The sequence below is a fragment of the Podarcis tiliguerta genome, assembly GCF_965153285.1.
Source record: "Podarcis tiliguerta genome assembly, chromosome: 13".
NCBI classification, from domain to species: Eukaryota; Metazoa; Chordata; class Lepidosauria; order Squamata; family Lacertidae; genus Podarcis; species Podarcis tiliguerta.
In genome coordinates, this window is record NC_139546.1 from 24507558 (window position 1) to 24530467 (window position 22910).

A 22910-nucleotide genomic window follows, 5' to 3' on the forward strand; every position below is an offset into this window, starting at 1 on the left:
AGTTGAATATATTTTATCAAAGCTGGTGAGCAGGTAATTTCCCTCACCAAAATCTAACCCCCTTTCCTGCCACATGGACATAATTTGATGCTACAAACAAAATATATCACAATTTATTGATCTGGAACAATCCTCCACCACTCCAATTCAATTATCACAATCATCAAATACATTAAAATCCCCATGTAGTACATAAACACACACTGGAAAGAGTTTTTAACACTTTCATGGCCGGCCCAACCATTAGATTGAGTGAGACAGCTGCCTCAGGTAGCAAGTGCCAGTGGATGGCAGCAGTTTTCCTCTTCAACTATTTCCCTCAATCCCCCAAACTAGCCTGACTTTGCACAGCCTAAGCTAGCCTGCTAGACTTCAGGCACAGGAGGATGTTGTCCCCTTGCCAATGTTGTCAAAATTGAGTACACTTGCATTTGGATTCTGTACATGGAATGGGGACACGCTCTGGTTCTTTGCCTCAGGCAACAAAATTACTTGCACTGGCCTTGCACTCTCTTCAACCACCTTGACTGCAGAATCATAGGAGGAATGCAGATTATGAATAACCAGCTCTTAACCATGGTATATATGTAACTGCTTGGAAGATGACTGGTCTCATTTGTAGAGGCAATTTTTACTAGATGTCCATAATCCATCCATTCTGAAATCTGGGGAGTCAGGGCTGCGGTAGAATCATCTTCATCAACTGACATGACAATAAACATGCCTGGCTTCCCAAGTGGTTACATGCATGTTGTGTTTCCACCCAAACTACATGTTATATGTAGCTGTGTGATTCTTCTTCCACAACGGGGATTCTCCCCACCCATTCCTGCTTCAAGAAAAGGAAGCTACAGGGATGTAGAATCTCCTCTGAAGGACTAGGTTGACCTTTTTTTTCCTTCCTGCCATTTGTCCCTCAAACTGGCCCACTTCCTTTCTAGCTCATGTCTGTACAGGTGGCGACCATTTTGTGTGGGACTTCTGTTCCTGGTTCCCAAACATGTCGGCAGAATGTGCGTAAGCCTGCCCCATTACCACCACCACCCATTGCACCCCACCACCATTACATTCCATAATGCCTTATTCTGCCCTGTTCTGCCACCATTCTGCCCTCTTCCAGGTCCAAAAGAACCCACACGTTGGTGGTCACACATCAGTTGAACACATGCAAAATGGCCACCACTTGTATATGTGAGTGTGAGATACAGATTTACTCTGCAGGAAGAAAAACAGAGGTGGAGCAAGATGGGTGTGTTGGGTGTGGCCCGCCCTGGGTGTTATCCCTGAGGGGGTGACATTGCCACCCCACCTCCCGGGACGCTCACCACGCCCCCTGGGATGCTAGCTCTGCCCCCTGGGACACTAGCCCCGCCCCTGTGGGCAGCTAGCCCCGCCTCTGGTGGAGACTTTTTTTACAAATGCAAAGAACTGGTTGCGAAAGAGTAAAGCAGCTTCTCCCTCTTCACTCACTGGTCCTGCATTCAAGAGTCTACATTCCAACAACTTGGATGGTTTCAAAAGAGTTGGGACGTCTTGTGCATGCAGCGTTTCGTGCAACGTCACACACCTTCAATCGGCCTCACAAGCTGGTGCCTCTGTTGTTTCCTTATCCATAGCTGAATACTGTGAACACAAAAAGGAGGGTTATGCAACTGTGGGCCTGTGCCCAAGCCTGGCAATTCTTGTTCTCCTCTCGAATGGTCAAATCTGCTTTCCTGAGCAATTAATTACCGCTGGGTTGGGACTGTTGGAAGTGACTTGCTGTTCCAGCAGTTGGACTGGAGCGTTCTTCTGATACACCCTACAGGCAAAGGAATGTTAACACTTATTAACTGCTGGAACCCAACAGTCCATGTGATTTGGGCTGGGCTTTGTTTAGGGAGCGTCCCTGACATGCGCAGCGTACAGACTGCAGCCCCTTTGCAGCCGCAGCGCTGGGAAGCTGCCTTTTTCAAACTTGGGTCCCCAGATGTCGTTGGACTACAATGCCCTTGATCCTTGACCACTGGATGAACTGGCTGAGGATCATGGGGACTGTAGTACAGCAACATCGGGGGACTCAGGGTTGGAGCACAGGGTGTATGGGACATTGGGTCGTGATCTTACATGAAGGCTTTAGGATGAAACAACGAATATGCAAGGTGTGTGCTATATTTTCCAAGACTTTCCCTCTCACACTTGAACAAGATTCAGCCAAAATATTAAATCCTGTCTCCACAGACAGGAATTGGATCTTCCATTGGGATTTGAGCATTACCAGCCTCCCCTGACTTCAGCACACTTAGAGACTAAGGACCTTCAGGATAGACATGATTCACATGCAGCCGTGAGGTTTCCTATTGGCCGTTCTTGAACTCCGCAGCTGAGTTTAGGGATGAGCAAATCAGTCCATTTTGGTTTCTCTACGTTTCTAATTTTTCTAACCAAGTTCAGTTCTCCAAATTTCCATGTCACTTTGCGATTTTGTTTATAGTGTTCTTGAAAAAGTGCCTGCATTTCAGTGCAAATTTCCCCTAATAGGCATGGCTTTGAATGCAATTTTACTTAATTCATACATTTTTGCAAGCCATTTCCCCTAATATAATGCGTCTTGTATGTTACTTTCAAAAATGTATGGAGTTTGTTCAATGCAGTTTTATTCAGAATAGACCCACTGAAATGAATGAACTTGCCTAAGTTAGGTCCAATAATTTGAACAGGTCTGTTCTGAGTAAAACGTAATTTAATACTATTCATGCATTTTGTGCACACGGTATATACATTTTTGTAGACACTACTTGGCTGGAGAAGCACATTGCAGAATTTAGAGAAGTGCAAATGTGAGAGAATGACTGCCTTTTGGTTTAGTTGCTGAATTAGGCAGATTCACCTTCAAATGTGAACTGAATCATATCACTACCCCGACAATCCCTAGCTAAGTTATTTTCTCTTAATTGAAAACAAGCCTCTTCAAATCCCAATGTGAAATTCATTGTAATACACAAGCGCTAGCTGTATATGTTGTAATGCAGCTATGATAATAGAGTGTGTCAGAAAGTTTAGCAAGCACAGACAATTCCCATTGGGGCCTGGCCATAGAACCGCTGGTTGAATTCACAAAGCCTATTCTGTGAGTTTTAATCCTCCCTTGTACCAAGTGGGAATCCTCAAGGGAAGCAGCTAGATGCTTTGGAAGGCAAAGAAATAATGGTTCACTGTTCCATATCTTGACATTTGTGGGGGAACCTTGCTGTGAGGAACTGAAATCTGTGTGCGTATGAAGCAATCAGGTGTCTGGTTCTCACGGTCTGAGAACTCAATATAAATTATCACAAATCCCAATATTTGCTAGGATCAAAAGATTAGGCACCGACTTCTTGGCGACTTTGCTCCACAGACAGACACACAAACATTAACTAAGGCTGTGAACTTACCTGTGCATCTATTAATGGTGAACCATTGCTCCTTGTTTTTCACTAATTGTGGCATCCGTGCTATAAAATGAGCCAACGTCTAAGTATTTCCAACCCCATAATAGCTTAATTCACTGGAGGTAGGCATGGAGATCTCCCAGAGTGATTCAACAGTCAATCCCTCTTCCCATGGAACTCTGGGAATTGTATTTGGGAGAGGAATAGGGGTCTCTCAGCACCCTTAACAAACTACAGCTCCCAGAATTCTTTGGGGGGAAGCAATGACAGCATAAAGTGGTATGATCCTGCTTTCAATGTATAGTGCAGGTGGAGCCTAAGAATTCAACATGGGACTAGATCTCGGTTCCTCATTTCCTTGGAAGAAGTTTCTTTTCCACAGGGCAAATTAATCCACAGTCTGAAGATATTCCGAACTATTTGTAAGACCAGTTCAGCCTGCCTACATCTGCTTTAAAAATCTACGCGTGTTAAGCATTGTCCCGTGAATAATGGTTTCATGTCCAGATAGAAAAAAAGAGAATGTCTAGATCGCAAAAGAACAGTTCGAGTGTTTTTCTTTCTTTCTCCCAGGACCCGGTGAATCACAAGCTAGTCATAGGCAGAACTATTATTCACGGGAACAGTTTCCTCGGTGCACAAATTCATTTAATGGGGCGAAGGGCGGGGGTATACACACCTGAATCAATCACATTTGTAATGACTTTTCCAACATGTAAAAAACAGTCCAGAGGTTCAGCCCATTGTTTAAGGGATTATTGAAAAATGCAATGACTGAACATGATTAAACAAAAGCTTGGATAAGTTGGTGAAAGCAGTTGGGGTTTCCGCGGTGGAATTCCAAACGGGAGGTGGTGTCTGAGCCGGGGATTGCAACCTAAGCCTAGAAGGATATTTGAACGCGTTGCCCAGACACAGCCGAGGAGCACTCAGGATCAAGAGGGATGGGTGTATTGCCGATGAGGAATGCAGAAGGAAAGACCAAGCTTTTCTCTTGAACAATGCTCCTTTGTTTTGAGTTGGCTGTGTTGCCAGGGACACGTATATATACACAGAGAAAGAGAGAGAGTATCAAGCTCAAAGAGGTTCTTCACTTATTAAAAGTTTCTGATTTTCTTTCCAACAGGCAGTTATCAACTTGATCCAGCTCCTCATTGAGCCGAGTATTTATCTGAACATTCCTTTCAGGGAGATTAAAATAAATGGAAGCAGCACAACAAGCAGAGGTCTTGCCACTTGTGTCTGTTCCAGAAGGATGCCAGAGGAATGTGTTACCCCCCCCCCCCGTCAGTACAGAATCCAAAGGGGATTCTCACAAGTCTTGTGGATGACATGGTGGTAGTAGGAGAGAGAACTGAGGATGAGGTCTGAAGTTCTGCGTTTCTTTCTTTTCTTTAAAAAAAATAAATAAATAGTGCCCGCACAACTTTGTATCTGTCACTGGGGGGGGGGGGGGGGCATCAGCAAGATAGGAAGGTTTGAGACGAAATGGAGACAGAGGAACATGCATTCCTTGAGAACATAAAAATATATTTGTCAAATGGCCCATGTCCCCATGAGTACTGAAATGCCAACAGATAAACTTCTCTGGAAAACTTACTGATTGAGATGGCGCCCCCACACCCCAAAAGAAGAGATGAGACCCAGGATTTTTTTCTGGGGGGGCGGTGTTAAAAATAAACAGCAATTTTGTTGAACTTTTTGGGGCTTCTGCAATGGTATGTCTTTTAATGCAACACAAACATACCCTCTCCTGTATATTGCTATTATTACATTTATACCCTGCGTTTCTCTCCAAGGAGCTCACACTTCTCCCCATCTCCATTTTACCCCCCACAACAACCTTGTAAGTTAGATTAGGCTGAGAGGCAGTGGCTAGCCCAAAGTCACCCACGGAGCGCTTTGTGGCCGAGTGGGGATTTGAACCCTGGTCTCCCAGGTGCCAGAGCAGCACTCTGACCACTGCACTACACTGGATATGTAATGTTGGTGCTACAGAGGGCTGAGGGTGGAAGGGGACAGAAACCCTGGAGGGAGGGAGAATGGAGTGGGTGGTTGCAATCCTGAACAGGGAGCGCTGCACCCTGCAACATTTTGTTGCAATCCCCTAGTTTGCAATACACATCCGGCCAAGTTGTGGTGCTCCTTATTCCACCTGAGTCCCATTTCCCAAACATAGCTCTTCTCAGGCTTAGCATGATGAGATCCTGGACTTGGGTAGTCTGGGCATAGGGTGGTTAGAGCGTTGGACTAATGCCGCTGGGAGAGCTGGGTTTGAATTTCCACTGAAGAGCACGCTGGGTGTCCTTGGGCCCAGCCACCTGCTGCCAGGCTGATCTAGGCTTTTCTTTTTCAGCTGGAACTCACTGGAACTCAGTTCCAGCACCTCTCTGGTGGGCACCATTGCCATTGTAAGAGAACAAGGGAAGCATTCACGGTGAATTCCGGCACCTCTTTTTCTAGAAAAATAGCAATGAGCTGATCTACTTCACAGGGTTGTTGTGAAGATAAAATGGAGGGGGTGGGAACCTTGAGCACCACCTTGAGTTCTTTGCAGGAAAAGCAGGATATAAATGTAATAGATTGATTAAATGAACCAGGAAAGAACTGGAGGTGTGGAAGGAGAAGAGTTTTCTCTGAGAGAGATCAAAATGTCCAAATCCATTATGGAGGCAATTGGGTGGAAGCTTTCCTTTCCTTTCTCTTTGACCTGAACCCTGGCAGTGAAAAAAGATCCCAGGCAAGATTTCTTAGTTAATGTTGGACTCTGGGCTTAATGACCTTGCTGCCGGCAGGAGGGGAGGAAGAGCTCTTTAGATCGAGATATATATTTATATATAAACTTTGCTTCCTTCAAAATGAGGTACGCCTGTCTTGCTGCGTTTGAAGTCCCTCCTGCTCATTGTGTTGAAGGCACTTCTGGTTGTGAGGGTGAAACTAGACATGGATGCCTGCCCCCAAAGTCCTGTCCCGAGCGCACCACCAATTCCAGGGCTCGACCGCGGCACTAGCCAATCCCTCCTGAGCCTCACCCACTTCGGCCCTTGTGAAACTCTGCCCGTCACAGCTGCGGTTTCGATACAGCTCTGCTGAACAGAAGGCTGGGTGGGCAACAGTGCAAAGCACCCACCCTGAACAAAATCAGGAATGATGCTTTATGGCTTCGTGAGAGACGTCGAGACCAGCTTAGTCGATGCCGTCCTTTTGAAACTCTTTAAGGAAACCATGACAATGGCACTGTTTCCAGAGCAAATCTATGGGAACAAGCCGCGGCACACCCTGTCTGCCAAATGAATGACAAGCCGGAAAGCATCGACCTGAGACACATCCCGGTCCTCTGTGATTTGAACAAAGATGTGATTGTACAGCGTTCAGGGCTAAATGGAGCATGACCTGAAGACACTCAGAAAACCATCACAGGAGAGGGATGGTTAAACTGCTTAGGGATCATGAAGGTTGCCAACTTTGCTGATGCTTTCTGGGAATGAAGACATCTCAGGGGTTAGCCTACTAGGTAGGCTTGTCTGTGGGCTTTCCAGGGGGGGGCCCTCCAGACTGGTTTTTTGCAGGGATATTCTGCATCATGTTATTGCCTAAGATGCACCTTTGCAATTAATGCTCAGACCTTTTCAAAGTGCAAATTGCACCAGCTAGGGAAGGGGAACCAATCATTAACGTGGTAAGAGCAGGCACAGATGGGGGTTCTGATGGTTTCTTCTTGTGCTGGGGCTCTGAGGAAAAGTTTCCCCCTGAAACTAGTTTTGGCGTTGGGAGGAAATCCCCCACTAACATCACTGGGGGAATTTCCCACAAAGCAAGCAGCAGTTTCAGAGGAAAGATTTTATTCGAGATCACAGCAAGCAAGGAAAGGCCCAAACCCACCCACTAACCTACTGCAATCCCAATCATGATCAGCTCCCTACCAGCCATGCTATTTGCATTTTTAAAAAATTCCCATATAGTAAATGCAAAAATTGCACTTAGCTTCATTTTTAGTTTGGCTCTAAATAACTACACTGATGAAGCTTTCTTGGTGCTCCATCAAAGACATACCTATCTCCACCCCCATCGTTCAGCCCGGACATTGAGATCCAGCGCCGAGGGCCTTCTGGCGGTTCCCTCACTGCGAAATGTGAGGTTACAAGGAACCGGGCAGAGGGCCTTCTCAGTAGTGGCAACTGCCCTGTGGAATGTCCTCCCATCAGATGTCAAGGAAATAAGCATCTATCCTACTTTTAAAAGACATCTGAAGGCAGCCCTGTTTAGGGAAGCTTTTAATGCTTAATTCTGCATTGCGTTTTTAATATTCGATTGGGAGCCGCCCAAAGTGGTTGGGGAAACCCAGCCAGATGGGTGGGGTATAAATAAATGACAACGATGATGATGATGCTTATCATCTACAGGAGCACAAAAAGCAGCCTGATACCAAATTAGACAACTGCTCCATCTAGCTCAGTGTTGCTGACTTTGACTGACAGCAGCTTTACGGGACTTCAAGTTGGAGTCCTTCCCAGCCTTACTTGGAGACATTAGGGATTGAACTTGGGGAGGAGGGGATTGCAAGCAAACCAGGTGATCTACCACTGATCTATGTTGTTGTTGTTTAGCCATTTAGTCGTGTCCGACTCTTTGTGACCCCATGGACCAGAGCACGCCAGGCACTCCTGTCTTCCACTGCCTCCCACAGTTTGGTCAAACTCATGTTCGTAGCTTCGAGAACACTGTCCAACTATCTCTTCATCTGTCGTCCCCTTCTCCTTGTGCCCTCCATCTTTCCCAACATCAGGGTCTTTTCCAGGGAGTCTTCTCTTCTCATGAGGTGGCCAAAGTATTGGAGTCTCAGCTTCAGGATCTGTCCTTCCAGTGAACACTCAGGGCTGATTTCCTGAAGAATGGATACGTTTGATCTTCTTGCAGTCCATGGGACTCTCAAGAGTCTCCTCCAGCACCATAATTCAAAAGCATCAATTCTTTGGCGATCAGCCTTCTTTATGGTCCAGCTCTCACTCTCACTGATCTACGGCCCTTCCCTAAATCTAGAGCACGGGGCACTTAACCTCATGCTTGCCAAAAAGATTCCTGCATTACAGGGGGTTGGACTAGATTACTCGTGGTCCCTTCCAACTCTACAGTTCTATGATTCTGTGAAATCTGAGCCTCTGGAGGCAGAGTGTTTTCAGGCATTTGCCCACCACCCAATCAATTTGCCCACCACCTACAACCCCTCCCTCCCGTTGCTCTGTGTGTGTCTCATTTTAAGGTGAGCTGGCAAAAAAACCCACCCAACCACCATTTCCCATGCACTGGATAACAATCAGCTTGAGTTTAGTTTTTAATCCCAGTAACATTACGTGAGCTTGCGGGGAAAAAAAAATTTCCACAATTAGCAAGGGTTTGTCGAAACTTGCTTGTTAAAATACCGAATCCTTCGTGATATATAGATCTGGCAAGATGCTAGCGACTATCAATCATTTGCCTGGCATGTCTGCTGATAAATCATGGCTGGAAGCCAAGTGCCTTCTGAGACATGTTTTCCAAACCTGGAGGTTCAGCATCTTGTTCCAGAGACATTTGGAGCCGCTTATTCTTCTGCACCGAGAAAGCAGTGCCAGCCTGTGCAGATTCTTAAGGTGTGGGTCAACAGGAGCGTCTCTGCAGAAGTTTCGACTCCCAGGATGCAAACAGACGTTCCATCTTTTCTTATTGGGCTGGGACTGCAGCTGCCCATGAAAGTGTTCAGCCTAAGCGACCGTTTGTGGCAAGAGATTTCGCCCCGTCAGCAAGAACAACCTTTGACTAATATGAAAAATCCCTCATTTTTGTCACCCACTCTCTCAAATACAATAGTCTTTTTTTAATTGCTATTACTCAGGATACAATCCTTTTGCAACAAGAGAACACTTGATTTTTAAAAAAACAACAACAAACGAACACCAAGGCTCAAGGCACATCTGCACACCCAAATTTCAATAATCCTTAAAGTGGGCAACTGGTTGTGAGAACCAGGGTGATGTAGTGGATAGACTGAAAAGACCTGGGTTCCAATCCTCCCCTGGCCATGGAGTCTACTGGGTGACCTTGGGTCAGTCACTAACTCTCAGCCTTACAGGGTTCCCATGAGGTGAAATTGTGGGATTGGGGGAGATGATATATGCTTGCCTCGAGAGCCTTGGAGGAATGGTGGGATACAAATGTTGTAAAATAAATGGGCAAATAAATCATTCGGATATGAAGCAACAATACTCTGCATATGCTTAAAGTTGCTTTTTAATTGCACTTTGAAAGGCAGTGTTTCAGCTCTATCACATGCATGTTTACTCAAGGATAGGGATGGGCTAAACAGTTAATTACAACTTCTTGCAGTTTCTCATTTTTTTCCGTCTTTATTTCACCACATTCCCACATCAGTTTGCAGGGGGCAGGAATTCAAAGCCCCGTGAAAATTCACCAGCATTTTAGTGTTTATTTCTTCTACTGTGCACATTTTTTGTATGCAATTTTGTCTGGTTCAAAGCAATTTACCCTAATAAAATGCACATCCGTATGTTATTTTCACAAATATATGCATTTTTAAGCACAATTTATCTTGTAAGTGCATTTTTGTAAAAGGGTAAGGAACACTGGGGGCACATACAGGATGATTCCAGCCAGTTGCTGTTTTGGGGTGGGATCTAATCACATTCCAGAAAATTCAAGTTCCACAATTAAAGTTGGTTTGGTGCTCTTGAGCAACCCCACTCACATCCCAAAAGAGCAGACTTTGCAACAAGGAAAGTGATGGGAAAACACAGTGGAAAGTGTGACAATCACATGATGCAATGCGGAATAACTTCCCTGCGAGGAAAGCAGAACGATTTTTCAATAAACATCCAAATAACCACACCACAAGCTTTTCATAAACAAATCAGGATGAACAGGTCGTCTGGAAGTGACCTTTGTGGCACTTCTCTTTCGCTGTCTCTTAAAAAACCTCTGTCCGTTCAAGTATTCGGTGCCTTTTAAAATGTGCCCTCTTATCATTTCCCATTTGCAATTTTCATCTGTCTCAGGTGAAAGATTTGATTTTGTTTGTCAAACCCTGAAGGAGGAAGAGGCAAGCAAACTAATTCATTGCAAACTATCTTCTTGGAGCTTCTCAGACACAAGATTACCTAGAAGAGAAATGATGGGCTCTTGCACCACCTCCAGTCATTACCATTGGGCATTCCTGAAAGACTATGTTTTGCATTTCCAGAGCAGAGGGTGTTATCTCCAAAGTCCTGTGTCCAGATCTCAGCACCACAGTTTAAGAAGGAGGTTGACAAGCTGGAATGTGTGCAGAGGAGGGCAACCAAGATAACGAAGGGTCTGGAATCCAAGGCTTATGGGGAAAGGTTGAAGCTTAGCCTTGAACAGAGGAGACTGAGAGGAGATATGAGGGCCATCTTCAAATATCTCAAGGGCTGTCACGTGGAAGAGGGAACAAGCTTGTTTTCTCCTGCTCTGGAGGGTAGGACATGAACCAACGGCTTAAAGTTGTAAGAAAGGAGATTCCGACTAAACATCAGGAAGAACTTTCTGATGGTAGGAGCTGTTTGACAGTGGAAAGGTCTCCTTTGGGAGGACTCTCCTTCCTTGGAGGTTTTTAAGCAGAGCATGGATGATCATCTGTCATGGATGCTTCATCTGAGATTCCTGCATTGCAGGGGGTTGGGGTCCCTTGGGGTCCCTTCCAGCTCTATGATTCCACAATCCTGACAGCGATTAAGACGGGAAGGGGCGAGGAAGCAAAGTAAATGAAATGTGAATTGCTTGTTAAACGTTCTGGGCAGGGAAAAGGGGTTTAAGTGAAAGGCATTCCTGAAAGAAGCTGCGTGTGTCTGTGGCTATTATGCTTGATTATAATAAATTAATCCCGATATGAGATGAGGCCAGGTGTGGCTGCAGACAGTGTTGCCCCCCCCCTTTGGTTAAATCTATAAAAAAAGAAGGGAAATGTGATCTGCACACTTGGCACTGCCTAAAAATAACAGTGAGGCGCCCTGAATGAAACCTCCTTTGTTTAACTGGGTTTTTAAGAAGCCGTCATACACACACACACACACACAGAGGGGGCAGCCCACCAAGGACAAGTGGCTGCATTTCAAAGACAGCACATCATCTTCACGGAGCCTCACCTTTGAGGGTGTGGTTTCAGCAGGGTGTACTCTGCTGTGGGACAGAACACGCCCCGTGAGGAGTATAAAAGGGAGCTGGCTGACACTGCCAAGGCCAGCTTTTTCCATGCTCAGCCAAGCCGAGTAACAGTCTCACAACTGAACTTCCATTCATTGCTGCCACGATGTCTTTCTATCAGAGCTCCTCTTCCTCCTACGGTGGTGGTCTGGGTGCTGGCGGGGGATCCAGCCGCATCTCCTCTGGCCGCTTTGGATCATCCAGCATCCATGGTGGAGGTGGCGGCCGTGTGTCTTCCTCCTCCGTTAGGCTTGTCTCTTCTGGAGTAGGAGGTGGTTATGGATGTGGGGTAGGAGGAGGTTTAGGAGGCGGCTATGGCACTTCCTTGGTTTCTGGTGGTGGTCTTGGCTACGGCGGTGGCTTTGGTGCTGGAGGAGGCTATGGAAGTTGCTTTGGTGCTGGAGGTGGAGGTGGAGGTGGCTATGGCTTTGGGGACTTTTTGGCCGGGGGTGGCGGCGGCGGCGATGGAGGCCTCCTGAGTGGGAACGAGAAGATTACCATGCAGAACCTGAACGACCGCCTGGCCAACTACCTGGACAAGGTGCGTGCTCTGGAGGAAGCCAACACTGAGCTGGAGGTGAAGATCCGAGAGTGGCACATGAAGCAGGCTCCCACCAGCCCATCCAGGGACTACAGCCACTATTTCAAGATCATTGAGGACCTCCGTGACAAGGTAAGATCATTCATAGAATTGTAGAGTGGGAAGGGACACTGAGGGTCCTCTAGTTTAACCCCGTGCAGTGCAGGAATCTCAGCTAAAGCATCCATGACAGAGCCCCGCCCAACCTCTGCTTATAAACCTCCAAGGAAGGAGAGTCCACAGCCTCATGAGGGGGATATGCCAGGGATGAGAGATGGCTTTCTGAAGCTTCCATCTTCTAATACTTTGTTGCTGTAGAAAATGGCAAATTTAATCAGGATGTATCAGATATCATCATCATTCCTATGATGCTTACAACCCATCTTTTGGCAGGAATCTATGGTACAATTGCTGATTTGGATTGTGGAAGTAATTGTTTTTATTATGCTAAATCAATAATAATAATAATAATAATAACTGAGAAACATTGCGTTTAAGGGGAAATGAAGACTCTGACACATTTGCTCTGTGATGCCTCACTCACGCATGCAAGTGAACATGGGATGTTGCAGTCATCAGTGGGTGATCATGCACAAGCAAGCAACTGACCCTAAATTTCTAGTCTGTGCCCACCATTGCTCCTTGGAGCTAATAAACTAATAACTTGCTTGCATTATTCACTTCACTAGGTCTTTATTAGTAATAAACTAAAGGAATGGTCCATGATGGGAAAACCAGGGGGCTCTATTTAGTCCTGGGGTGGGGAACTTGTGGCGGTTGAGATGTTGCTGGGCTCCAGCTTCCATCAACCCCAGTCAGCATGGTCAGGGATGGTGGAAGCTGTAATTCAAGAGCAGGAGGTGAGCTATCCCTGCTTTAGGTGAGCTATTCCTGCTTTAGGGTCTCCCTTCTGTCATTCACTTTTGTCCAAATGTTGAGGGACTCCATTCTCCATCACTCCCAGCCAGCATGGCCCAATGGAAACAGCAACCGAAGGACCACAGAATCCTCACCCCCAATTCAGATCACTGATATTTCCTCTTGTGGTATCTATTCAAACATGCCCCAAACTGGAAACCTTCCCACGCATATATAAAATACTGATGCTCTTGACTGTGCCATCCACCACTTCTTATCGATGAGAAATGGTGTCTCTGCTGTCCTCCATCATTTCCCTATGAAACTCCGTTAAGACCAATACAACCCACTCCAATATTAGAAGAGGGCAGGCACACTGCTGTTTAGAGCTTCACTGTGAACTCATTTCTTACTCCTCCCTCATTCATCCTCACCAACAATCCTGTGGAGCAGATCGTTTTGTTTCCTTTTAGCCTTGGATGAGCTAAGATTAATACACTGACGGCATCAAATCCAGCAAAACAGACATTGTCCCACTGAAGTCAGTGGAACTTAATTGCACAGCCTGGGAGCAGCTAATGTGGTGCCCTCCAGATGTTGTGGTCTGCTTCCATCAGCTACAGCCACCATGGCCAATGGTCATGGGTGGTGAAAGTTATAATCTACAACATCTGGAGTCCCTATTGATTTCAAGGGGCACGGAATACTTTTGTTAGATCTTGAAGTCCAGACTGGCTTGAGCAGAGTCTGAACTCAGTTCTTCCAGGTCCAGATCCAATGGACCAGATCCACTGGATCACAGCCATAATTAACTTTGCATTTATGAAAGATGTGGCAGTGTACCTTTTATAGCAATATATAAATCCATTTTTTGAAAAAAGGTTTGCATTTCATACAACTACATTTCAGGAGGAACAACTTCTAAACGCTGCTCTTGCATCACTTAAGGTAGAATTCCATGTCATCCTAGACTATTTCAAAGAGTCCTTGGGGAGTCATTGCCCCCCCCCCCCATTCCAGAAGCTAGAATCCTATTCTAAGGGCTGCACATTCTCCATACCCTTAGATATATGGCTGGAAGTCATAATAATTTTATTTTTAATGAAATATTAAGAAGTCTGCCAGTCAATTATACTGCGTTATAGATTAACTGCACCTAAACTTATTCATTCAAGGGCTCACCTGTACAGGAATGGGTCTGCTACTTTAATTTGCATGGCTCATCTTCTACTTAAATACATAAAACTGCCCTTGGATATTTGCCAAGAAAAAGATGGCAGACAACTGTTTGGGTAGAACATACTTTATTGCAAAGGTTGGAACAGAGCCTCAGTTGGGTCCCAGACAATAATCCTCTGAGGGGAAAAACATAATGTAGAAAAAAAGAAGGAACAGGTCACACCATGCCAGATGGGAGGATGCTAAGACAAGCCAGGAAAGAAATTAGGTTAACTAGTTTCTCCTCAGAAAAATCCTAGGCTGCTGAAGTTTGTATGAATTAATTTCAAATTTAGTCATCCAGAACAGCCTTCTCCAAGCTGGTGATCTCCAGATGTGGTTGGACTACAACTCCCATCATGCTTGACCATTGGCCAAGCTGACCGGGGCTGATGGAAGTTGGAGTCCAACAACATCTGAAGGGCACCATGTTGACTAATGTCAGTCTAGAATATCTACTGCCCTCTAGATGCAAATTCACAATCACTAATGTTGATGTCATGACCTCTACAGATCACCCACAAATTAAGTCCCTGACAATTCTCCACTTGAACAACCATTGCATCCTCAGATAATGAAAAATGTTTGCTGGCATTCATGGGCCCTCCTCTCTTCTCTGTCCCTTTGGTATAGATCCATCATGCCACAGTTGACAATTCAAGGATTGTCTTGGAGATTGACAATGCCAGGCTGGCTGCTGATGACTTCAGGCTGAAGTAAGTTTCTTCTCTATTCTGTTTCTCCGCTATTCGAGGTCTCTCACTGGGGGAATGGAAGTGAGAGAGGAATGAAGGGAAAAGGAAAGGAAGTGGGGGACAGAAAGTTTGGTGGAGGGTGTATTTAAAATATCAGCTGAAAGAAAACCAGAAGGGAAGGGAGGAATGAAGACCTCAAGAAATACAGGTGGCAGAATGTTTATCACTCATTGCTGACTTTTTCCTTTTTCTTTTTTGAAACTGGCAGATATGAGAATGAGCTGCACCTCCGCCAGAGCGTTGAGGCTGACATCAATGGTCTGCGCAGAGTCCTGGATGAGCTGACTCTGTCCAAATCTGATCTGGAGATGCAGATCGAAGGGTTGAAGGAAGATCTGGCTTACCTCAACAAGAACCATGAGGAGGTGAGTGAAGGAAAAAGAAAGGGGCAGGGAAACTGCAGCCAACTTTACAATTCATTTTGGGGCATCCATTAAGAGGAGTTGGGTCTGCCTTTTGAAGTGAGCACCATACACAAAAGTTGCATGAATTACATAAGAGAATAATCCCTGCAGAAGTTCATAAACAGGAGCCCACAACTGGCAAAGCAGGGGCTCACCAGCGGCAACCCACCCACCCCAAAATTATGAAACTTACCCTATGTGCTGACCATTCATGACAAAGCTACTGGCAAGACAGCACAGAGTGCCTCTTTCAAAATGGCGCCAGAATAAACCTTGGGGTGCGGCATCAATGTCGTGGATCAGAGGGAGGGGTTGCAACAAGCTTACAGTCCCTCGCCCACCTTCTCTCTTGCACACATGGCAGGTTACTCCTTCCCTAGAAAACTCCTTCCCTGAGCAGCAAATACAAAGGGCTACAATTACTTTCCCCCTTCAGGAAGCAAGAAAGCCAGGCCTTCTTGACCAATAGAAACAATGGTTGGGTACCAAGCTTAGCAGAAATGTGCGCAGCCCTGTTGCATGTTGCCGTTTGCCGTTGATCACATGAAGGCCATTCCACACATCATGACATATTGCAGAATGCTGAAAGGTGCAACACGTGAATCCTCACCTATGTCCTCTCCATTCTTGCCCTACCAAGCTCATGAAAGAATACAACACTCAACTGACAGGAACCGTCAACGTCGAGATGGACGCCGCGCCTGGAATCGATCTCACCAAAGCTCTGGCTGAGATGAGAGAGCAGTACGAACAACTGGCGGACAAGAATCGCAGAGATGCGGAAGCTTGGTTCTTCTCCAAGGTAGGGTCTTCTCTCCTAGGGACTGGGGTCGCTTTACCGAAAGCATATTGCCTAGTTCAACATATCACTTTAAGGGTCTTGAGCCCCTCCAAAGAATCTTAGGAACTGTAGGACTCTGCTAAAAACTCTTCTGAGAGGTGGTTTCCAGGGCCCCCCTCTAAAAAAAGGAGAATGTGTATTAACACAGTTCCACTCTGCAGACCCAGATGTTGCTCCCATCATCTCTGACCATTGGCCATGTTGGCTGGGGGTGATGGGGGTTGGATTCCATCAACATTTAGAGGGCCACTGGTTCCCCATCCCTACTATACCTCCTTAACTGGGATGAAGTCCTATTCAACACAGTGTGACATTCATAGGATTGCACTGTCATTCTGCAGTGTGGGTATGCTCTGAGCGGCATACGTATTACTTATAGCATGATTTCTTTTCTTTTCATTGTAAAGATTTCCAGCATGAAACTTTTTCACCCTCCTTCTTTCAGACTGACGAACTGAACCGCGAAGTGGCCACCCACACGGAGCAGATACAGAGTGGCAAGAGCGAGGTTTCGGAACTGAGGCGCACGATACAGAGCCTGGAGATTGAGTTGCAGTCACAGCTTAGCATGGTATGTGGCAACTTCCTTGAATGAAGTTGACTGACAGATAAAGGGCCTACGAATTGCCACGCTGGGGTCACTCCAATGGCATAGCTAGTTGGCATATTTTGCCTATCCAACATGGCCAACCAGACGTCTTAACGGCACAGACATTCCCAATGGAAGTAGGTAGTGAGAGCTACCTTCACCATTATTTCCTGCAAGTATCAGTAATCGGCGATACTCAAACTTTCATGAGATCTAGAAACACTGACAGATAGAGAGTTGGTCATCTGCATTCTGACAGAGGTTTGCGGTTTGCAGTGTTTGTAGATTTCTGGATCTTCTGCTTTTTCTCCCTCATATTAGAAAGCTGGCTTGGAAACCAGCTTGGCAGAGACAGAAGGACGGTATTGCGCTCAGCTGGCCCAAATCCAGAACCAGATCTCTGGTGTGGAAGAGCACTTGGCCGAGTTGAGGAGCGACATGGAGCGCCAGAACCAAGAATACAAGATGCTCATGGACATCAAGACACGGTTGGAACAGGAGATCGCCACCTACCGCAACCTGTTGGAGGGCCAGGACTCCAAGTACGTAACTGGGCAATCAGAATAAGCCACTAAAGGGGAGAGATCTCCCAAAGGCTTCATCATATGTGATGTTTTTAGGTGTGCATCTAAAACAGTTTTTAAGGTCCCCCCCATACAAATGTAAAGCATGATTATGAGAAAGAAATGCTTGAAATCAAGTGTATCTTATAGATGTTCTCTTAGAGAGCCAGTGGCAACTTTTGGAGTATCCAGTTAGTGACAAATCAGATTTCTTTTTAATAATAATAATAATAATCATTTTTATTTAGACCCTGCCCTCCCCAGCCAAGGCTTGGCTCAGGGCAGCTAACAAGCAATAATAAAAACAAGTTGAATGAATACAACTTAAAAACAAAATTAAAATACAACATTAAAATATTGAAACATTAAAATATTAAAATGTAGCCTCATTGCAGGAGGAGAAAGGAAAAGAAAAAAGAAAGAGGGGGAGGGAATCAAATTGGCTCCAAGCCAAAGGCCAGGCGATGCATAAAAATGGCCCTGATTTTATTGGCCCACCTCTTAGAAACACCAGTGCTGAGATTGATGTCAATTTCATTTTTAGAATGGGAAGAGGTGTGCAAATTCTAGGTCATCCCTAAGGCATTGCTTTTCTGACCTGTTTTCTGTTTCTGCTGCTTACTCCGTGGACAGTGGGCGCTGCCCCCATGTCTGTTATTCTAAAGGTGTAGGTTGCCTATTTCTATCAATAGCGATACTAGAAGTGACACCCATTACATCATAAGAACTCAAGCCCTGGTGGAGCAGGCAAATGACCCATCTAATCCAGCAACTTGTTTGCACTGTGGCCAATCAGATGCCTGTGGGAAGCCTGCGAGCAAGAGCCAAGCATAAGAACCCTCTTCTCTCCTGTGGCTTCCAGCAAGTGGTGCTCAGAAGCATGACAGTCTCCAACCATGGAGGCAGACCATGGATAGCAGCTGTCAATAGCCCTCTCCGCAAATTTGTCTATTGCTCCATCACTTCTCTGTCCAGTGGGAGGGTTAAGGAGAAACCTTATTTTACCTCACTGAAAACAATGACCATAAAAAGTTTTCAGCTTTGTCTGACTTTAGATTTACTTTGGGGATATGATGTCCCATGATATCTCAACACTGAGAGTGGGTATTTTCAGCTCTTCCTGTCCTGATGTCTCTGCTGTGACCTTGCTGATGTCTTCTTTCCCAGGGAATAGTTTCATAATTTGGGAAAGGGCAATATTGTGCATTACAATTCATTTTGCATTCCCTGTTAACTACCCACATTATAATAAGTCCATTATTCCATGGGGTCAGCAATCCCAATGGCCAGCCATATCAGAAGGTGCCCTACTATATCTCAAAGCATCTTTTGTCCTGTTGTTTCCGACACATCTGGGGACAGAGATTCCCCAGGGCAACCACTGTTGCTCGTAATCATCTATTAATTGCCCTTTCTTTTCCTCCTTCTTTACAGGATGACAGGATGGTCAAAGGAAGGTAAGGATTCCCACTGCCATATAAAATATATTTGTGAAGTGAGCCCGGGTGGGTTATTTTGCTGCAGAAGATGACTTGCAATGCTGGTCTTTGTTTCTGGAAGGCTAATGATACTACACGCCCCAAGAGGGAGCTGCAGAACCATAGTCAGATATATGCATTGTATATAGAAGATCACAGGTTCAAATGTTCAGCCTTCAGTTAAAACAGGAGCAGCCAAAATAGTGCCCTCAAGATGTTGTTGGACTACAACTCCCATCAGTCCCAGCCTATGGTCAAGGATGGTGGGAGCTGTGGTCCAGCAACATCTGAAGGGTGTCTACCCTTGAGTGAAAGGATCTCAAGGTTTGGGATGGGAAATATCTCTGGCTGAGATAGTGGAGGATTTCTTATCAGTCCATGTGAGCAGCATTGGTTTGGTCTAAGGCAGAGGTGAGGAACCAGTGACCCTCCAAATGTTGCTGGACTACAACTCCCATCATCCTTTGCCATTGACCCTCCTGGTTGAGGCTGATGTGTGCTGAAGTCCACAGCCTTTGGAGAGCCACAGTTTCCCCACCCCAGTCCTGGAGGAAAACTGCACAATATTTTAAGCATGGATGCTGCTATTGAATATGTATGTCAGTACACTGACATGCACGGGGAATGGGGACTGAATTTTCCACCCCAGTTCTGCAGTCACAGCAAAAATTGCCTTCCACCCAAGTTGCATTTTGCCTTAGAAGGAAATCTTGCATTGGCATGATATGCCGTTTGTCTCAACGTTGTAATGCTTCTTCTAGCTTGTTTCTCCAAAAAGCTTCTCTATACAGTACCTAGAGACCTTTCAAGCACACAGATGCACATCACTTCCCCTTAAAACTTTGTTAGGCCCTTGCAACTGGGTAAAACCCTCGTTTCTTGAGGCTGAGAGTTCTAGGTTACACAAGCAAAAAACCAGCAGTCTGTACTCCTTCACCCACCCATTTTCTCAGCCCCTAACTACACTGTCAGAGTCATTTGAGTTATTCTAACAGGGATGGGGAATCTGTGTCCCTCTGGGCATCACTGAACTCCGACTCCCATCATTCCCGATCATTGATCATGCTGGCTTGGACTGGTGGGAGTTGGAGTCCAACAACATCTGGAAGGCACAAGGTTGAGGAATGCTGGTATACACAATCTTGGAAGCAAAAAACTGAAGAAGATCTGGGAGGTCATCTAAACCACATTCACACTGTACATTTAAAGCACTATGACACCACTTTAACACACCATGGCTCCCGATCCCAAGAATTCTGGGAGCTGTAGTTTGTTCAGGGTCCTGAGAGTCATTAGGAGACGCCCTATTCCCCATTTGCAGAGTAGTTTCACAGCCAGTCCCTCTTCACTGGGATCCAGACATTTCCTCCTGGTTTGAAGATTTTGGGGGTGTGGGGGATATAAGAAAAACCTGCAATCCTGTACGTACTTACCTGGGAGTTAGTCCTATTGAACGTAGTGGGCTTTACTTCCAAGTAGAAATGCATAGGGTAGACAATCAGAGAAGGAAGATTACTGTCTGACTTAAAGTGGTCACCATGGCACGCTGTTTATGGAATTAGAAACCAGTGAGGATTTGAGGTTGTATGCAACGCAGGGGTCTCACAATGTCCTTCATTAATACGTTCTTCCACTCTTTCTCTCAGGATCCCATGGTGGAGGTAGCACCAGCATCAGCTACCACAGTAGCAGCAGCGGTGGCGGCAGCGGTGGTGGCAGCGGCAACTATGGCAGCAGCACCACCATCACAACCGGCAAAAAGCACTCCACCAGCAACTTCTGAATCTCCTGAGGAACGACGCTCCAGTTCCGAAAGCTGTGCTCACCTATGGGGAGAAACCTGCCCGCAAGACGCCCACAGCTCACTGCGAGAAACACATGCACCCCTCCTCGCTTTACTCAAGTGTGCCTCGGCTTGGCCACTTTCTTAACGGCATCCCCTCACCAGCTTTGCCTTCCTCGTCATCATCACGACAGATGCACGTTTTTGTAACGCTCTCAATAAAGAGGTCGCCTCAAGCTCTTTTTGCAAATAATCACGTGTCGGGGTGTTTATTGGTAGCTCCATGAAGCAACTGGGTTTTGCAATTTGGGCCAGCCGCCTCTGTTGACATCATCCACACACACACACCGCAAAAAAAAGGATGGAGGGGAAGTTACTTATTATTTTATTGCATTTATATCCCACCTTTTCCTCCAAGGAGATCATGGGGGTGTACATGGTTCTCCCCTTCCTCCATTAATCCTCACAACAACCCTGTGAGGCGGGTTAGGCTAAGAGTCAGTGACATTGACCCAAGGTCGCCCAGTGAGCTTCAAGGACCAGTGGGGATTTGAACTCTCAGCCTCCTAGGTCCAAGTCCAGCGCTCTAGCTACTACAGCACACTGGGTCCCACCCAACTCTCCCTTTCATACTGAAATTTGAACCCCGAGAAATTCAGCACCTTGCATTCATGGAACACAAACTGCGTATTTCCTACAGCTGAACTGACTTTGATGCCCCCTTCATCGACCTAGGATCTCTTGTAATAACCATTTGAGGTTTTTAAATATAGTGATTATAACCCCCTGATTAAATCAGATTTAATAGATGGTTTATTGAAGCAGGGGGGTGTTTTGTGCTGTAATGGCCACCTTCCCTCCAGGGAAATCTTTCTGGAGATGGGTGGAGCCAAAAGTGAGTGGCCTGCCATCTCTTCCCCCCCTCTTTCTGCCAATCCCTTCTCTCTCCCCTCTGCTATTTCCTCCTTGCCCCATGAGATGCTGAGGGAAGGGACAGATTAATCTTGCCCCAGAGGCATAGACTGATCATTTCCAGAGGGTCCTTCCTATCCATTGCTCCATCCACACTATAAGTTCAAACCATTGCCAATGGTCTGAAATTAAAATTTTAAGTGTCTCACCCCCTTTCAATTGCTCTATCCATGTTGGTTCTCCTGCCCAACTCTCCTCCTGTCTCTATGGGGCTTCCACCGCTGTATGAAATGCGACTAAGGTCTGCACATTCCCCACCCCTGTCTCAAAGAGAATAAGCCAACTCTACTTCTTGGCCAAGATCCTAGAATCCAGTTTCTAAAAGACAACTCCCGCTGTAAAGCAGGTGAGGGGTGCTCTTATTTGTTTTATGAAAAGCAAAGAAAACAGCACATAAAAATCTTGGAGGAAAACAAGGTCTATAAAATGGGAAAGTCAGTTTGAACAATGGGGTGTGTCAAAGAACCTTGCACAGGTCAGCAGCCTTTTCATTGTGCCACATGGCTGATGTTGTTGTTGTTATTATTATTATTATTATTATTATTATTATTATTCTCCTCCAGGCTAGCCTTGGCACTTGAACGTTTTGGCTCCCAAATGCCGCAAACCCGGAAGTGAGTGTTCTGGTTTGCAAACATTATTTTGGAACCCGAATGTCCAGCGCAGCTTCTGCGGCTTCCGATTGGCTGCAGGAGCTTCCTGCAACCAATCGGAAGCCGCGCCTTGGTTTCCGAACATTCCGTTCGGCTTCCAAGGTACCACTGTACCTGCTCCTTATTATAATAAACGATTGGTGCAATTCTACCGCAGCCCTTAGGTGGCAGTGCTGGACGCTGAAGCTGAAGGACAACATCATTCCACAGAAACCTAGGAAGAAGCCTTTTACTGAGTCAGACCCCAGTCCATCTAGGTCAGTATTGTCTTCACTGATCGGAGGTGCCTGAAGATGCTGGAGGATTAAGCGTGGGACCTTCTGCACACAGAAATGATGCATTACTGAAAGACAGTATTAAAGCACATATGCACTGGTCTGTTAGGCCCCATAGACAAAAATGAGTCTCTGTGTGTGTGCACAATGGCTGTGCACTGGCTTTGGCCAAAGCCTAAAGCACATGAGGCCAATTCAGGTGAGACAGGTTGAGGCAGACCCAGCATAGGTGCCTGGAGCTATCCGGGGTTGTCACAAGGCAGGGTAAGAAGGAAGGAAGAAGGGCTTTGCAGGGGAAATGTGCTGGTGAAACATCA

The 22910-nt window shown here is 45.9% G+C and overlaps 1 protein-coding gene and 1 long non-coding RNA gene across 2 annotated transcripts; one reads left to right on the top strand and one right to left on the bottom strand.

Moving 5' to 3' along the window:
- The first annotated feature begins 11504 nt into the window (after nucleotides 1-11504).
- LOC310661957 (keratin, type I cytoskeletal 19-like) lies at nucleotides 11505-20946 on the top strand. Its single transcript, XM_083408692.1, has 8 exons — nucleotides 11505-12297; nucleotides 14914-14996; nucleotides 15244-15400; nucleotides 16080-16241; nucleotides 16726-16851; nucleotides 17191-17411; nucleotides 18867-18889; nucleotides 20557-20946. Exons 1-8 carry the CDS (start codon nucleotides 11731-11733, stop codon nucleotides 20691-20693), a joined length of 1476 nt encoding a protein of 491 aa, XP_083264818.1. The 5' UTR covers nucleotides 11505-11730; the 3' UTR covers nucleotides 20694-20946.
- On the bottom strand, nucleotides 20665-22116 carry LOC310662057. The gene is made up of 2 exons (XR_014504236.1): nucleotides 21996-22116; nucleotides 20665-21886 (listed from the first exon to the last, which is right to left on the bottom strand). It is a non-coding gene; the product is annotated as an uncharacterized lncRNA (long non-coding RNA).
- Between the last annotated feature and the right edge of the window lie 794 nt (nucleotides 22117-22910).

What these genes read in the sequence shown, in the direction of transcription:
- LOC310661957 (XM_083408692.1), top strand. Translation starts at nt 11,731, where the DNA reads ATGTCTTTCTATCAGAGCTCCTCTTCCTCCTACGGTGGTGGTCTGGGT. An exon ending in TGCAGTCACAGCTTAGCATG is followed by an intron (nt 16,852 to 17,190) that starts GTATGTGGCAAC and finishes CCCTCATATTAG; the next exon opens with AAAGCTGGCTTGGAAACCAG. An exon ending in TTGGAGGGCCAGGACTCCAA is followed by an intron (nt 17,412 to 18,866) that starts GTACGTAACTGG and finishes CCTTCTTTACAG; the next exon opens with GATGACAGGATGGTCAAAGG.